Here is an 18,827-nt window from a genome sequence, read left to right on the forward strand (position 1 = left end):
AGTCACACAGCTGACAATTGGCAGAGCCAGGATTTGAACCCATGACCTCTGACTCCAAAGCCCGTGCTGTTTCCATTGAGCCACGCACAGGGTATGCTTGCTCTGATAGGGCTACAGAAGGTCATCTTTAAGCCTCTTGAAGGAATTTTAATTCTCCAGAAGATGGACATCAAACCATCTGGACAATTTAACTAGCATTTTTGGTAACATGAGATTGCTAAACTAAATTTGGATTGGATTTGGAGAAGTAACATGGCCTAGTGGAAATATCACAGATGTGGGAGTCAGAAGACATGAGTTCTAATCCTCACTCTACCATTTGTTTGATATGTGACCTTGGGAAGTTGCTTCACTTCTTGGCGCCTCAGTTTCCTCAACTGTAAAATGGGAATTAAATACCTGCTCTTCCTCCTACTTGGACTGTGAGCTCTTTGTGGGACAGAAACTGTCCAATCAGATTATCCTGTGTCTACTTCAGGGCTCAGTACAGCATTTAGCACATAATAAGCACTTAACAAATACCACAATTGTCATTAGTTTCATTATTCTTCTAATTATTATTATTGTGTTTAGTGATGGTAAGATAACCATTCTACATTATGTATAGCAACAATAATCTGAATGACTTTCAGGTTTCACTGTCAAAGAGTAGTATTGTCCATCAAGAGCTATTTTTGTGTTGGAGTATATTCAAGATGGGTTTTGTTTCATCTGAAAGTGGGTGGCTATTTTGGTGATTAAAAAGCTGATGCAGGGCCACTAGTGCAGGCATGGGACATTCTTATTGATTTTCCCAAGTCCAGGTGGTCCCTAAGGTTTTGCTCCTTCTTTCTTCATCACAGAATGTTGGCTCTGCTGCTTCAAATCTATCCAAATACCAAAAAATAATCTCTCTTCTCCTTCACCCATGAAGTCATTACTATGTCACCCTGGAAACATTGATTTCACTTATTGAGTATATAATCCTGAGTGTTCTCTCATTTACCAAAACTATCTGCTTTCCCATCTATTCTTCTCTTAAGAGGATTCCGATTACCATTAGAATGTACTAAAAGGAGTTTTTTAGTTAATGTGTATAATGAGAAGGAAGACTTAAACATGTACAGGAAATGACATTCATTGTTCCGACAATTCAAAATACATTAAAACCTTCAAGTATGGTTACTTTAGAAGAGATTATGCCACAGTGATTTTCCTTAATGCATTTGCAGAACCCACACGTTTCTTCCTTCTCCCACTGAAAAAAACAACGTAATTCTCAGGAAATTAATTCACTTATCTCCTGAAGTCATTACTTGGCTCCATATCTTCCTCATGGCATTTTTCACCTCCTCATTTCTCGCAGTGTAGATCTAGGGGTATAACATGGGAGTACTGAAAACATAGAATATGGCCACTGTTTTGTCCGTGGGGTAGGTGGCACAGGCAGGCCTCATGTAGGTGAAGATACAGGGAACAAAGAACAGCATGACAACTTTGACGTGAGAGCCACAGGTGGAGAGGGCTTTGCACCTTCCCTCTGAACTATAATTTTTTAGGGAGTTCAAGATAACCATGTAGGAGACGACCAACATGAGGAAACAGACAGTGCAGATCAGGCCACCGTTGACAGCCACCGACAGGCCCACGACGTAGGTGTTTGTGTAGACGAGTTCCAACAAAGGGTACATGTCACAGAAAAAAGGATCAATGACATTGGGATCACAGAAGGGCAGCCGGAATAGAATGAGAATCTGAATTATTGAATGAAAGAAGCCCAATACCCAGGCTACCCCCACCAGTAGGACACACACCTGCCGGTTCATGATGATCAAATAGTGCAGGGGTTTGCAGATGGCCATGTAATGATCAAAGGCCATCACAATGAGAAGGATGACCTCTGTCATTCATTCATCCAAACATATTTATTGAGCGCTACTGTGTGAAGAGCACTGTACTAAGTGCTTGGGAAGTACAAGTCGGCAACGTATAGAGGTGGTCCCTACCCAACAATGGGCGTACAGTCTAGTCCTCCCAAAACAGTATGATAGAAAGAGCTGGACCATACAGCCATCATAGGATATGACTTTTCTAGCAGACAGCCTGTCTACAATCATTTTGGGAGTAGTGAAAGAGGAGAAGAAAGCACCTATGAAAGATAAGTACCAGAGGAAGTAGTACATAGGGGAGCTGAGATTCTGACTGGCCTTGATGGTTATAACCACAAGCAGATTTCCCAAAAGAGTTACCAGGTAAATGATTAGAAACAAAACAAATAAAAGTTTCTGCAACTCTGGATTCAGGGTAAGTCCCAAGAGAATTAATTCTGTCACATTGTTCCTTTTTTCCATCAATTCAGTGTTGGTGATGATCGGATCAGTGAGCATGCACAACAGAGAACTGGTTTACCTGAAAAGATAAAGATAACAATTTCTTTAGCACCATTTGTTTTCCATGGAACCCAAGATATTTAATTTATATTACCTAACATTTCACTCATTCTTGAAACACCTTGGTCCCATTTGACAGAAAGAAAAATAAAGCCAAGTAACAACCAATCAATGGTATTTTCTGACTGCTTACTCTCTGCAGAGTGCTGCAGAGACTGCTTCGATATGCTGAATCCAGTTTTCTTTCCACTTAGTTCAGAGCTTGTCAACCAGCATGGTTAGTACCACTGGTAGCATTTCACTTGGATTTTCCCCCTTTAGTCACACCTCCCTCAGCCCCACAGAATTTATGTACCTACCTGTTATTTATTTATTTATAATTAATGTTTGTCTCCCCCTCTTGATGGTAAGCTCATTGTGAGCAGGAAACATGTCTACCAAATCTGTTGTATTTTCCTAAGTACTTAGTACAGTGCTTGAGGAGCAGCGGGGCCTGGTGGAAAGAGCACGGGCTTGGGAGTCAGAGGTCGTAGGTTCTAATCCCGGCTCCACCACCTGTCAGCTTTGTGATCTTGGGCAAATCGATTAAGTCCTCTGTGTCTCAGTGTGTCTACTGTGTCTACTGTCTACTGTGAGCCCCATGTAGGACAACCTAATTACCTTGTATCTACCCCAGCGTTTAGAACAGTGCTTGACACATAGTAAGCACATAACGACTGCCATCATCATCATCATGATCATGAGTGTTCTGCACACCTCAAGTGCTCAGTAAATGTGACTGATTGACTGATGAATTTCACAGCACACTGGAGCTCCCAACAGAAGCCATTTTGCTTTACTTAGGGATGATCACAATAATAATAATAATAATGCATTTGTTAAGCTCTTACTATGTGCCAAGCATTGTTCTAAGTGCTGGAGTAGATACAAGGTAATCAGGATGGCCTACGTGGGGATCACAGTCTTCATCCCCATTTTACAAATGAGGTAACTGAGGCACAGAGAAGTTAAGTGACTTGCCCTAAGTCGCACAGCTGACAAGTAGCCGAGCCAGGATTAGAATCCACGACTTCTGACTCCCAAGCCCGTGCTCTTCCCACTAAGACACGAATCGGCTTGCTGAATTGTTTGCTTTAGAAAAGTGTTGTCTCTTTTTAGTAGACAAGGTGTACGTACCGTCAGGTTAAGTTTATTCCCTCCTCTCACTGTGAATGCCTCCAATGGCACAAGTTAGACAACTAAACGTTCCTCTTTCAGACAATCCTTTTTCTGTGATTCCACTCCAGAGATACTTCCTTATAGGTAAGGGGCTCTATTGGAGAGAGGAAGCAAATGGTCACAAAGATTCCTGATAATGCTCATAATCCATAAACCTACAATCTCTCTACTTTTTTATTCTCAAAATAAGGGGTTAATTATTGAATTAAGGATATTGAATGCTCTTTCATGTTCTATTATCAATCAATCAATCAATCAGTGTTATTTGTTGAGTGCCTGGAGTGCTATATTCAATGCTTGGGAGAGTACAATGCAATAGAATTTGTAAGCTCGTTGTGAGCAGGGAATGTGTCTGTTATATTGCTATAGTGTATTCTCCCAAAGTGCTTTGTATAGTACTCTGCACATAGTAAATGCTCAATAAATATGATTGACTGGATTAGGTAAACCTGATACCTGCCCACAAGAAGCGTACAGACTGGAGGGGGAGGCAGACATTAAGATAAATGATAGATGGATATGCACATAAGTGCTCTGGGGCAGGGGTGAATGTTAAAGTGTTTAAAGGGTAGAGACCCAAGTGCAGGTAATGCAGAAGAGAGGGAAAATTGAAGAAGTGAGTTCATAGTCAGTAAAAGCCTCGTGGAGGAGATCTGATTTTAGAAGGCTTTGAAGATGGGGAGAGTAGTGTTTTCAGAAACAAGAACAGTCACAACAAGAACATACCTAGGAGTTTACTCCTCTCCTTCCAGGAATAGGATTCTACTAAATCCCCTCTTGGGCTTCTGCTTCCCAGAGGAAAACATGGAAATGTGTAGGATTCATCCTTTAACGCATTGCCCTTGACCCTTCCCACTTCCTGCTCTCCTTCTTTAATAATTATCAACTCAGATTCCTTGTATCCTATATCCTGCAACTTTTCTCTCAAACGTTCAATGCCCACCCACTCTTTACATCAATCAATCAATCAATGTATTGAATGTCTACTGTCCTGGTTCTCCTGGTTCTCATCTCTCTGGCTGCTCAGTCTCAATCTGTTTCTCAGGCTCCTCCTCTGTCTCACATCCCCTAACTGTGGGGGTCCCTCAAGGTTCTGTTCTAGGTCCCCTTCTATTCTCCATCTACACCCACTCCCACTCATTCTCTCCCATGGCTCCAACTACCTACCATCTCTATGAGAATAATTCCCGGATCTATACCTCCAACCCAGATCTCTCTCTTCTGCAGTCTCATATTTCCTACTGCCTTCAAGATATCTCTATTTAGATGTAACACCGACACCTCAAGCATAACATGTCCTAAACAGCACTCTCTTATCTTCCCACACAAACCGTGTCATGTCCATGACTTTCCCATCACTGCACACAGCACCACCATCCTTCCTGTCTCACAAGCTCATAAACTTGGTGTTATCCTTGACTCAACTCTCTCATTCAACTCACATATTCAATCTGTCACTAAATCCTCTAAATCCAACCTTTACAACATCGCTAAAATCTGCCTTTTCTTCTCCATCCAAACTGCTACCATGTTAATCCACTCACTAACCTATCCCATCTTGATCACTGTATTCACCTTCTTGCTAACCTTCCTGCCTCCCATCTCTCTCCTCTCTAATCCATACTTCATTCTGCTGCCCAGATTATTTTTCTACAAAACATTCAGTCTATGATTCCCCACTCCTTACCATCAGCTTTAAAACACTTAATCACCTTGCCCCCTCCTACCTTACCTTCCTCCACCCTACTATAACCCAGCCCAGACACTTCACTCCTCTAATGCCAACCTACTCACTGTACCGTGATCTCATCTATCTCATTGCCGACCTATTGCCCACATTCTGCCTCTGTCCTGGATGCCCTCCCTCTTCATATCCAACAGACGATCACTCTCCCCACATTCAAAGCCTCGTTGATTTTCCTGAATAAGCCCTGATTTCCTCCTCTAACACTCCCTTCAGTGTCACCTTTGCATTTGGATTTGCATTGCTCCCTCAGCCTCACAGCACTTGTGTACATATCCATAATTTAGTTATATATATTGTCTGTTCCTCTAGCCTGTAGGCTTATTGCGGGTAGGGAATGTATCTATTAACTCTGTTACATTGTACTCTTCCAGGCCCTTAGTACAGTACACTGCACAAAGCAAACCCTTAATAAATGTGGTTGATTGATCAATTGGTTACTGTGTGCAGAGCATTGCACTGAGTGCTTGGGAGAGTACAGATATGGGCAATATTTCTGAAGGGACACACATAAATGCAGTGAAAAAGGCATTTGAGCACCTGTTTACATCTGAGATTTGCAAGGCCCACCCGCCCGCCATCACACCGCGTGGCCCCTGCTGCTCCAGGAAGGATTCTCTCCTCAGAGCGCCGCCATAGACGCCCGGTACTCCGTTCCCGAGAGGCCCTCCCGCCATCACACCGCATGGCCCCCGCTGCTCCCGGAAGGATCCTCTCCTCAGAGCACAAGAGAGGCCCGCCATAGACGCCCGGGACTCCGTTCCCGAGAGGTCCACCCGCCATCACGCCGCGTGGCCCCCGCTGCTCCCGGAAGGCTCCTCTCCTCCGCGCGCAGCCATAGACGGCCCCTGCTTCCCCCTCCCCACTTAAGCGACCTTCCTTATAGTGCCCCCCAACCCCCCTTCCCGGTCCGGTCCTGACTGACTCCCCCCCCCCCCCAACCCCGGGAAAAAGGCCCTTGCTATCACCAAGTTACATAAACGACAACCTCATTCGCACCTACTCAGCCCTCCTGTCCCGCCATCGACCCCCGGCCCACGTCCTCTCCCGGGTCTGGAATGCCCTCCCTCTGCCCATCTGCCAAGCTAGCTCTCTTCCTTCCTTCAAGGCCCTACTGAGAGCTCATCTCCTTCAGGAGGCCTTCCCAGACTGAGCCCCTTCCTTCCTCTCCCCCTCGTCCCCCTCTCCATCCCCCATCTTACCTCCTTCCCTTCCCCACAGCACCTGCATATATGTTTGTACATATTTATTACTGTATTAATTAATTTATTTATTTTACTTGTACCTATCTATTCTATTTATTTTATTTTGTTAGTATGTTTGGTTTTTTTCTCTGTCTCCCCCTTCTAGACTGTGAGCCCACTGTTGGGTAGGGACTGTCTCTATATGTTGTCAGTTTGTACTTCCCAAGCGCTTAGTACAGTGCTGTGAACACAGTAAGCGCTCTGTAAATACGATTGATTGATTGATTGATTGACATAACTGTTCCCTGGATTCATAACTGGTTTCAGTTTTGGGAAAAATTAGGTCAATTCCTAATTTCATTCACAGTTTTGTGGAGCTTATTGGTGCACTAAGTATGTGGTTTTCCAATTAGCTCCCTTTATATAAGCACATGAAGGAGAAACGGACATTCATATGGATTTTACAGTCTCCAGATATGATCATCATTAGAGAAAAATGCTGGCCAATAAGAGTTAGAATAAAATTCCTTTTAATGAAATGAATAAAAAGTCATTGAAGTAATGATGAGCCAGAATGGAAGAGATGCATTTGTTAAATGTGTAATATTAAATTGGATAATTTCCTATGTAGTATTGTCCCCCAACCTCAATAGCTCATTTGATAAACTACTTTAGCTAGTAGCTCGCAAGATAGTCCCTCTCAGAGAAACACTCATGGATTGACAGTTGCATCAGTCGCTCCCCTCTTCTATCCATATTTCACTCTGAGCCCAGCATCATTTTTATTGCATTTGTTAAGTGCTTACGATGTACCAGGCACTATACTAAATGCTGGGGTAGATACATGGTAATCAGGTTGCTAATCAGATTGGTACAATTTATCTCCCACAATGGGCTCGCAACCTTAACCCATTTTTACAGATGAGGGACCTGAGGCACAAAGAAGTTAAGTGACTTGCCCAAGGTCAGGCAGCAAACTAAGGGCAGGGCAGGGATTAGAACGCAGGTCCTTCTGACGCCCAGACCCGTGCTTTATCCATCAGGCCACACTGGGTCTCTAAAATGTTGATCTTTCTAATATGTTGTTCTGCCACATCTCTCCACTCCTCAAAAACCTCCAATGGTTCTCCAGTCCTCTCTGCATCAAGCAGGAACTCCTAATCACTGGCTTTAAAACACTCAATAAAATCTGTCCTTCCTAATTATTCATTCTCTTTTCAAACCGAACTAGGACTCTTTGCTCCTTCCAGACGATGATTCATTTTTGTCTCTTCTGCTAGGGATCGCTTTCTCATGTTTTTCTCTCTTCCTGGAACTCCCTCCCTCTGCAAATCCTACAGAACCCCCTCCCCCACTTCCTCAAACTCCCCAATTTCAAAGTGCTACTGAAATAACATCTCCAACAAAGAGATCTACTCTAATTAATTATTTCCTGTACTTAGGCTATATTTCCTTCAGTTGACGTCTCAGCACTTCAATGCCACCTGAGTACCTAACGAACTCAAGCTTCTATAACACTTATGTCCATATCATCATCATCAATCGTATTTATTGAGCGCTTACTATGTGCAGAGCACTGTACTAAGCGCTTGGGAAGTACAAATTGGCAACATACAGAGACAGTCCCTACCCAACAGTGGGCTCACAGTCTAAAAGGGGGAGACAGAGAACAAAACCAAACGTACTAACAAAATAAAATAAATAGAATAGATATGTACAAGTAAAATAAATAAATAAATAAATAGAGTAATAAATATGTGCAAACATATATACATATATACACACATATATATAAACATATATAATAAATTATTCAAGCAGTAATTCATGTACACCTCCCCTTTTCCTCTTTACTCCTCTCTCTACATTATTTCAGTATCTGTTTCCCCTGCTAAAATGCAAGCTCCTTAAGAGCAAGGGCCATGTCTACTAATTCGATTGTACTCTATCAAGTGCTTAGTACAGTGATGCTCAGTAAATTGATCAATTTACAGTATCCTGATTTCTCCAAGATGAAAACAAAGTGTGACTTTTTTCCTTGGGAGGAGTGATCAAACCCTATCCAAACACTCACTTTCTATGCCTTCGTAGATGTGGATTTCTTCCTTTGTTCCCTGTTCACCCAACGTCAGCAACGGCTTGCTCCAATTACATTATCCTTGAGGTAGAACAGGCACCAGCCTAAAATGGTTATTTGAAAGGAACTAGTGGCCACTCCATTCCAGCCAAAACCATGTTTTCCAGCTTTGTTTCCTTACCCCCGCCAAAGATACAAAATCCTAGAAACTAGAAAAGCATCAGGTCTGAGATTCCATAAGAACCCAAATGGAGTCTGGATAAACCTAAACCTGACCTGAGGTGTCTTTTCTTGGAGTGAAGTACGGATTTAGAGCAGCAACGAATTTTAGTCCAATTTCCTGCAATATTAGCTCAAGATCCTCCTCTCAGAACATCTAGATCCTTTATGAAGGGAGACTTCTAAGTGCACTAAAAACTTGGTGACTTTTCCAAGTCAGTGAGAAAGAATGTATTTTGCTGGGACTGTGACAAACATCTCTACCAGACTCGATTTGTCCATCCTTGCTCTAGGTCTGCCCTGAAGCAGATTCATTAGGTACACTGTTTCTCCTCTCACATTTAAACTGGATTCTACAGATATTCAGGAACCTCATAACGTTCTGTCTAATCAGCCTCATGGGAATAAGACCAGTCTCCCCTTGCAGAAGGTTTGTCCAAGATGATGCCAAATTGAATTTTGCTTTTTAAAAAATGAGTATAGATGCAGGGAAGGAAAAAGACATTTTCACTGGATTTTGATCCCCAAAGAGAAATCATTTATTTTCTCTTATGACCAACGTCAAATTGCCAGTCACCGGTACCTTGCAACCAAATGTCCCCTGGTGATTTGGAAAAGGTAACTGAGAATATTTTTCAGATAATTTTGGAGGGAAATTTTCCAGCTCATTTATCTGGTTATTTCAAGCAAAAGAGATTGCTCAATTGCTTGCCTGACTTTTGTATCTCTGATTTCACACATTTGTCAAGTGGAAAGAACATCAATGGGCACTTTAGGTTGATAATGTCTTTAATAGACAAAATCAATTAATGATATTTATTAGCATTTCCTCTGTGCAGAACACTGTACTAAGTGCTCGGTAGAGTAAAATATATCAGTTAGTAGACACATTCACTGCCCACAACAAGCTTACAATCTAGAGGACAAAAGTATTGAGTCTGACAAGCAGAATGCTCTTTTAGGAAAATAGCCAGTGTAACATCTTGGCAACAGGAAGCAAAATTATCAGTTCAGAAAACAAAAACAAAGATGAAGAGAGCACAGGTCCTACTAAAACTAATCCATTCTAGGTTTATTTAACATCTGATCTTATTATATATGGTATATCCACTTGGTTTGACTGAATGTTCTATTTTGCTCTCAGTTTAACAGATTTCTCCTTAAATTCAGGCAAACGTTGGGCTTGCACTCCAACCTTGCCTTCCTCCTTGCGTGATTGGCAAGAGTCTTTCTGATGGACAGTTTTCTCCAGATTCACAAGTCCTATCCTGGATGTTCCCTGTTCCATTCCAAAACCTACCCAACCCTTGCCCCCCAGCGGCCACATTTTGTGGGGAAGGAATATTTTACACCCACAGAGAACCTTTCTTCAAGGGATCTTCGTAGATTTAGCCAAAATTAATGCATTAATTCTGACAGAATGCATGGATAACAATAATAATAATAATAATGGTATTTGTTAAGAGCTTACTATGTGCAAAGCACTGTTCTGGATGAAAATATTATCCAGAAATGCCAGCTCATCTACATTGCAGGTCTATATAGATAACACCCACTTAATAAAGGGAATCATTCAGCAGTAGAGATGGTGTCCATTCAAGTGGCCTTTCAAAACACACAAGGTCCAGCTCTCTTGGCATCTTCCTGAAGACTTCATTCTCCTATTTCCAATGTCAACCTTCTCACTGTACCTCGATCTCATCTATCTTGCCATCGACCTCTCACCCATATCTCGCCTGTAGTCTGGGATGCCCTTCCTCTTCATATCACTCTTCTCTTCCTAGCAGCTTGGCTCCATGGAAAGAGCACGGGCTTTGGAGTCAGAGGTTACGGTTCAAATCCTTGATCTGTAAATTGTCAGCTGTGTGACTTTGGGCAAGTCACTCAACTTCTCTGAGCCTCAGTTACCTCATCTGTAAAATGGGAATTAAGACTGTTAGCCCCCGTGGGGTAACCTGATCACCTTGTAACCTCCCTAGCGCTTAGAACAGTGCTTTCAATACAGTAAGCACTTAATAAATGTCATTATTATTATTAATAATAATATCATTATTATTATATCTAAAAGGCAATTACTCTCTCCCTCTTAGAAGTCTCATTGAAAGTACTTCTCTTCCAAAAAGCCTTCCCTGACTAAGCCCTCTTTTCCTCTTCCACTCCATTTTGCATAGCCTTGACTTGCTCCCTTTATTCATCCTCCCTCCCAGCCCCACAAAACTTACATACACATCAGTAATTTTATTTATATTAATGTCTGTCTCCCCCTCTAGATTGTATGATTAGAGAAGCAGCGTGGCTCAGTGGAATGAGCAGGGGCTTTGGAGTCAGAGGTAATGGATTTAAATCCCGGCTCCACGACTTGTCAGCTGTGTGACTTTGGGCAAGACACTTCACTTCTCTGTGTCTCAATGACCTCAGTGACCTTTAAAATGGGGTTTAAGACTGTGAGCCCCACATGGGACAACCTGATCACCTTGTAACCTCCCCAGTGCTTAGAACAGTGCTTTGCACATAGTAAGCGCTTAGTAAATGCCATTGTTATTATTATTATCGTGGGCAGGGAACGTGTCTATTATAATGTTGTACTCTCCCAAGCTCTGAGTATAGAGCTCTGCATACAGTAAGCACTCGATAAATATGATTTACTTACTCGCTGACACCATATCCCATTTGCTATGTTTTGATCAAAAGAGGTAAGAAGCTGCAGAGCATTTTTTTATTTTGTTTTTTAATGTTTTATTTTTTAATCGTATTTGTTAGGTGCTTATTGTATGCCGGACATTCATTCATTCGTTCAACTGTATTAACTGAGTGCTTACTGTGTGTAAAGCACTATATTGAACTTAGTTGGTGACTCAAGGGCTTGGTGAGAGTGGGAGCCAGGGAGCAGCTGCAGACAGATTCAGTAGGCAGTAAGGTCTGAGGGCGAGGGTTCTTCTGACCCCCAACCCCTTAGGGTCAGATTGGGACTGCGGCAGATATGGAACAGGGGAGCTGGGTCACTACTTTATTTTATTTTGTTAATATGTTTTGTTTTGTTGTCTGTCTTCCCCTTCTAGACTGTGAGCCCGCTGTTGGGTAGGGACCGTCTCTATATGTTGCCAACTTGTACTTCCCAAGCGCTTAGTACAGTGCTCTGCACACAGTAAGCGCTCAATACATACGATTGAATGAATGAATGAATAAGCGTGTGGGAATGTAAAATATAAAAACAAGCAGACACATTAGTTGCCCACAACGAGCTCACAGTCCAGAGGGGGAGACAGACATTAATATAAATAAATACATACATAAATAAATAAATGATATCATATAAAGGCACTGTAGTAAGTGCTGGGGTAAATACAAGCTAATCAGGTTGGATACAGTCCACGTCCCACATGGGGCTTACAAACGTAATCTCCATTTTATAAATAAGGTAACTGAGTCCAAGAGAAGTTATTTACCCAAGGTCCCAAAGCAGACAAGTGGCAGGGACAGGTTTAGAACCCAAGCCCTCCCAGGTTGCTTCGGATTGCATTCTAGAACTGGGAAATCTTCCAAAGGAACAATCAACTCATTATCAAGTTGTAAATCACCCCCTTTAACAAGATGGTGGTCAATCAGATAAGGGAGCCCAGGCACATCCATAATTCAGTCAAATACCTAGTAGGTAGACAGCACCACCCCTCACCCCCTCCTCTGTCTGTCATATACCTGCTGCTGGTCAAAGACCTAATATCATTTCAACACATTCCACCACTTGCTTGCTGTGATACTTTGGGCAAGTCACTTAACTTCTCTGGGCCTCATTTACCTCACCTGTAAAATGGGGATTAAGACTGTGAATCCCCCGTGCGACACCCTGATCACCTTGTAACCTCCTCAGCGCTTAAAACATTGCTTTACACATAGTAAGCCCTTAATAAGTGCCATTATTATTGTTATTATTATTATTGTTATTGTCATTATTATTATTACTGTGTGCAGAGCACTATACTAAGCTCTTGGGAAAGTACAATACCACAGTGAACAGTGACAATCCCTGCCCAAAATGAGCTCAAAGTTTAGCAGGGGCCGGGGGACGGGCATCAGTACAAATGAATAAAATTACAGATATATGCGTAAGTGCTTTAGGAGTGGGGTGGAGAGAAGAGCAAAAGGAGCAAATCAGGGCGAGCTAGAAGGGAGTGGGAGATGGGGAAAAGTGGGGCTTAGTTTGGCAAGGACTCTCTTACCTTCAATAAGGCTTTGAAAGTGGTGGGGAGTATTTGTCAGATTTGAAGAGGGAGGGCACTCCGGGCCAAAGGAAGGAAGTGGGCCACGGGTTGGCAGCGAAAGAGGCGAGTTCGAGGCACATTGAGAAGGTTAGCACCAGAAGGAGAGAAAAGGAGGAGAGGGGCAAGTTGATAGAGTGCTTTAAAACCAATGGTGAGGAGTTTTTGTTTGATAAGGAGGTGGATAGGCAACCACTGGAAATTTTTTTTTTGGGGGGGGACTTTATCTGAACATTTTTGTAGAAAGATAAAACGAGCAGCGGAGTGAAGTATAGACTGGAGGGGAGAGTCAAGAGGTTGGGAGGTTAGCACGGAAGCTGGTGCAGTGATCTAGGTGTGATAGGATGAGAGATTATTTTAACGTGGTGGCAGTTTGGATGGAGAGGAAAGGGTGGGTTTTAGCGAAGTTGTGAAGCGGGAAGACAATATTTGGTGATGGATTGATTATGTGGGCTGAATGAGAGGGAAGAGTCAAAGATAACGCCATGATTACGGGCTTGTGAGACAGGAAGGATGGTGCATTCCAACTGGGGCGCCCAAAACATGAATAGTCCACGTCTGACACCAACGATGTCGAGTCCCGAGTGGCCACCTCGTTACCCGAGATTATATTAGAGGGTTCGTGTCCCGGGGCCTCCGAGGGAATGATCACAACGTAGAAACTAGATAATTTAATCAAAGATTCAGCTGTAGCGAGAATACAACTGTACCCCGCACAACCAAGGCATAGAGTTTTGCTACCGCGAGATGATCAGTCCCACCCGGAGTTCAGGTCCTTAACGAGGCGGGCCGGGACGGGTGCTCCCGGCCTAAGAGGTCCCTTGGGCCAGGGCTGCCCCTGCCTTCCCTTCGGAGGACAGTGAGCAACAGCATGGTATAATTTTCCCCTCCTCTTATACTACGCTTGTTGACCGTAACACCGAGCTTCTTCCAGACTTCTACTAGCAGATGGTTTGTTCGGTTTCTGGCATTTGTAATGGCAGTGCAGTTTTCTTTCTTTTCCGGTTTTCTTTATTCTGCAGATCATTAAGCCGGAGGGCCCCTCCACTGTCCCTCCACCGTGGCAGGATGCAATAAGCAGAAAGCTGCGGATCGTGTTTGCTGACAGAGTTAGTTGAGGAAGTAGATTAGGTGTCGAGTTAATGTGTAAAAGATTTAGTCTCAGGAAGTGGGTCAGGGATCAGGTTAATGCCAGGGTCTTGAGTTTACTCTATTTTCCTTCAACACTCCACCTCATCAAGAGTTTGGCCCCGGAACACTTCCAGTGTCCGGGCTGTGAATAACCCGGTGAGGGCTACGAGCCTGACATCACTTTACATAGAAGCAAACAACAGAGTGCTGTGTGAATCAATAGCCATAAAAATGAGACTATACTTTGATCCCGTGAGAAACAATGTCAAAGGAGGAATCTGAGGAGAAACGGGATTGTTTACTGAGAAGTTTGAGGAGGAGGAAATTTTGGAGAAAAGGAATTGTTTTGCAGAGGGGCTTGAGGAGGGAAGCAGGCCCTGCTGTAGGGAAAGAGAAAGACTGCCAGATGAGCCCATGGGGAGGGTTAGCCTCCTCCCCACATTCCCGGATTCGCCCTGTAACGAGCTTGAGACAGCAGGCAATCGATGCAGGGAATCAGTACAAGTACAAGTTGGCAACATATAGAGACGGTCCCTACCCAACAGTGGGCTCACAGTCTAGAAGGGGGAGACAGACAACAACACAAGACATACTAACAAAATAAAATGAATAGAATAAATATGTACATTGAAATAAATAAATAAATAGATGGAGTAATAAATCAATCAATCAACCGTATTAATTGAGCGCTTACTATGTGCAGAGCACTGTACTAAGCGCTTGGGAAGTACAAGTTGGCAACATATAGAGATAGTCCCTACCCAACAGTGGGCTGACAGTCTAAAAGACTGTACGTAAATACATACAAACATATATACATATATACAGGTTCCGTGGGAAGGGGAAGGAGGTAAGATGGGGAATGAGGAGGGGGAGGAGGGGGAGAGGAAGAAGGGGGCTCAGTCTGGGAAGGCCTCCTGGAGGAGGTGAGCTCTCAGTAGGGCTTTGAAGGGAGGAAGAGAGCTAGCTTGGCCGATGTATGGAGGGAGGGCATTCCAGACCAGGGGAAGGACGTGGGCCGGGGGTCGATGGCGGGACAGCCGAGAACGAGGCACAGTGAGGGGTTTAGCGGCAGAGGACAGGAGGGTGCGGGTTGGGCTGTAGAAGGAGAGAAGGGAGGTGAGGTAGGAGGGGGCGAGGTGATGGAGAGCCTTGAAGCCGAGGGTGAGGAGTTTTTGCCTGATGCATAGGTTGATTGGTAGCCACTGGAGGTTTCTGAGGAGGGGAGTAACATGCCCAGAGCGTTTCTGCACAAAGACGATCAGGGCAGGGGCGTGAAGTATGGACTGCAGTGGGGAGAGACAGGAGTATGGGCGATCGGAGAGGAGGCTGATGCAGTAATCCAGTAGGGATAGGCTGAGAGATTGAACAAGCAGGGCAGCGGTTTGGATAGAGAGGAAAGGGCAGATCTGAGCAATGTTGTGGAAGTGAGACCGGTAGGTTTTGGTGACGGATTGGATGTGAGGGGTGAACGAGAGAGCAGAGTCGAGGACGACACCAAGGTTGCGGGCTTGGGAGACGGGAAGGATGGTAGTGCCGTCAACAGTGATGGGAAAGTCAGGGAGAGGGCAGGGTTTGAGAGGGAAGATGAGTTCAGGAGTTTTACTTGTTCTGATGTATATATATATATATATATATATATATATATTTTTTTTTTATTTATATCGATGCTAGCTGATGACCGTTTACTTGTTTTGATGTCTGTCTCCCCCATTCTAGGCCGTGAGCCCGTTGTGGGCAGGGATTGTCTCTCTTTGTTGCTGAACTGTACTTTCCAATCGGTTAGTACAGTGCTCCTGCACACAGTAAGTATTCAATAAATATGATTGAATGAATTGAATGAATGAATCTGCACGAACTTAGGGAAACCAGTTGGATGGGTAGCTGTTTGCCGTAATTTGTATGTGTGAGTGTGTGTGTGGGTGTATGTGTACACCTCCCCCGCCTTTTTTAATAAGACTAAGTATGGAATAATGCTTTCTGCTGTATACTATGGTGGTTTGGTTTCACATTGAACTCTTGTCAGCAAGTTCCCGACCCAGTAGGAGCTCCCAGTTTAATAGGGCTGCCCAGAGGGGGAGGTGAGTCTAAGGATTTCACCCCAGGGGATCAGAAATCTGGTTGAAGGTTGTCCAAGCATCTCATCCCGGGGAAATCTGGGTCAGGTGCATACAAGGATCTCATTCAAGGGGAGCAGCAATCTGGGAGAGGTTAATCTTTAGCCTTCTGGCGAAGGCCAGGGAGGGCAAAGATATCAGTCAGGGGTCATGACAATGACATGTGTGGTCTTCACATCATAGACTCTAAGCTTCTTGAGAGCAAGGGTCTTATCTACTGACTCTATTGTCCTCTCACAAGCACTCAATGCAGTGCTCTGCACACCTTAGACCATAAGCTCGTTATGGACAGGGATCACATTTCGCAATTCTGTTATGGTATTTTGTGCAGTTTTTTGGCACACAGTAAGAATGTAATAAATGGCATTGATTGCTTGGTACTAGTAATAGGCTTCATCATTTTTCATATTCTGACAAGAATTAGAAGAGGTTTCTCGAGCACAAACTGAGTTCCTTTAAATCAAGGGGAGGTTCACATACCTGTTCTGTGCATTTCCAAAATTATATGAAAAAGCAGCATAGTCTGGATAAACCACACAACTGAAAAAAGCGTTTCTCCCAAAATATCGATGGCACGTTCCTGTTTTCTCCTGAGCTGTGGTCTGAATCATTGTAAATAAGCGTTTAGTACAGTTATCTGCACACAGTAAGCACTCAATAAATATGATGGAATGAATGAATGAAATATGAACTTGGAAACCACTGGGATCCCTAGGACATTAACTTGTGTTCTGAAAATAGGATTTGGGTCATCTTAGATTTTCTGATGTGCGGTAAGAATGCCTTACTTATACAATTATATATATATATATATATATGTATATGTATATGTATATATATATAGTATGTATACATATATATAGTATACATATATATAGTATACATAAATATATAATTGACTATCTGTATGACATTTATTAAGCTGTTACTGTATGGCAAGTGTATATATATAAATATATATATATATGTACGTGTATATCCATATATATAATGTAATGTATATAATATATACAGACATGTATTACATACATATAGATAGATACATAAATATTATTGTGTATACATAATAATGATTGTGGCATTTGTTAAGCTCTTACTATTTGCCAGGCACTGCACTAAGTGCAAGGAAATCAAGTTGGACACAGTCCCTGTCTCACTTGGGGCTAACAATATTAATCTACAGTTTGCATATGATGTAACTGAGGCACAGAGAAGTTACGTGACTTGCCCAGGGTCACACAGCAGACGTTGCAGAGCCGGGATTAGAGCCCATGACCTTCTGACTCTCAGATCCGTGCTGTATGCACTGTGCTATTCCCGTCACCGTAGACGACACTACCATCCTTCCCATCTCACAAGCCCACAACCTGGGTGTCATCCTCGACTCTGCTCTTTCATTCGCCCCACATATCCAATCTGTCACCAAAACCTGCCGGTCACACCTCCACAACATAGCCAAGATGCACCCTTTCCTCTTCATCCAAACCGCTACCTTGCTGGTTCAATCTCTCATCCTATCCTGACTGGATTACTGCATCAGCCTCCTATCTGATCTTCCATCCTCCTGTCTCTCCCTGCTTCAGTCTACACTTCACTCTGAAATTCTCTGGGCAAGTCACTCCCCTCCTAAAAGTCTCCAGTAGTTGCCTGTCAACCTACGAATCAAACCAAAACTCCTCACTCTCGGCTTCCAGGTTCTCCATCACCTTGCCCCCTCCTACCTCACCTCCCTTCTCCCCTTCTACAGCCCAGTCCACACACTCCAATCCTCTGCCGCTAACCTCCTCACTGTGTCTCGTTATCGCCTGTCCCGTCACCGACCCCTGGCCCACGTCCTTCCCCTGGCCTGGAATGCTCTCCCTCCATACTTAAGCCAACCTAGCTCTCTTCCTCCCTTCAAATCTGTACTGAGAGCTCACCTACTCCAGGAGACCTTCCCAGACTGAGACCCCTTTTCCTCTCCTCCTCCCCTTCGTCACCCCCTCTGCTCTACCCCTTTCCCCTCCCCACAGCACTTGTATATATTTGTACATATGTATTACTCTATTTATTTTACTTGTACATATTTACTACTCTATTTATTTTATTAATGGTATGTATATACCTATAATTCTATTTATTCTGAAGGTTTTGAAATCTGCCTACGTGTTTTGTTGTCTGTCTCCCCCTTCTAGACTGTGAGCCCATTGTTGGGTAGGGATCGTCTCTATATGTTGCCGACTTGTACTTCCCAAGCGCTTAGTACAGTGCTCTAAGCACTCAATAAATACGATTGAATGAATGAATGAAATGTCAGGTACTGTACTAAGCGCTGAGGCAGATTCCAGGCAATCGGATTAAACACAATCCATATCCCACACGGGATTTACAGTCTTGATCCCCATTTACAGAAGAGGTAACCGAGGCCCAGAGAAGCGAAGTGACCTGCACAAAGACACCCAGAAGACAAAGTGGCATAGCCGGGATGAGAACTCGGGTTCTTCTGATCCCAGGTACACCCTCTCTCTACCAG

General features: G+C 43.5%; 1 protein-coding gene across 1 annotated transcript; it reads right to left on the bottom strand.

Annotated features, from left to right (window-relative positions):
- Positions 1-1,352: 1,352 nt before the first annotated feature.
- LOC119921224 (olfactory receptor 4A15-like) lies at positions 1,353-2,330 on the bottom strand. Its single transcript, XM_038741560.1, has 2 exons — positions 2,011-2,330; positions 1,353-1,884 (listed from the first exon to the last, which is right to left on the bottom strand). Exons 1-2 carry the CDS (start codon positions 2,328-2,330, stop codon positions 1,353-1,355), a joined length of 852 nt encoding a protein of 283 aa, XP_038597488.1.
- Between the last annotated feature and the right edge of the window lie 16,497 nt (positions 2,331-18,827).

This window comes from Tachyglossus aculeatus (assembly GCF_015852505.1).
Source record: "Tachyglossus aculeatus isolate mTacAcu1 chromosome 12 unlocalized genomic scaffold, mTacAcu1.pri SUPER_6_unloc_2, whole genome shotgun sequence".
In the NCBI taxonomy this organism is placed as follows: domain Eukaryota; kingdom Metazoa; phylum Chordata; class Mammalia; order Monotremata; family Tachyglossidae; genus Tachyglossus; species Tachyglossus aculeatus.

Excerpts from the sequence above, each read along its gene's own strand:
- LOC119921224 (XM_038741560.1), bottom strand. The coding sequence starts at position 2,330 with ATGGAAAAAAGGAACAATGTGACAGAATTAATTCTCTTGGGACTTACC. Across the intron at positions 1,885-2,010 it reads CTATCATACTGTTTTGGGAG|GACAGAGGTCATCCTTCTCA; the intron begins GACTAGACTGTA and ends GGATGAATGAAT.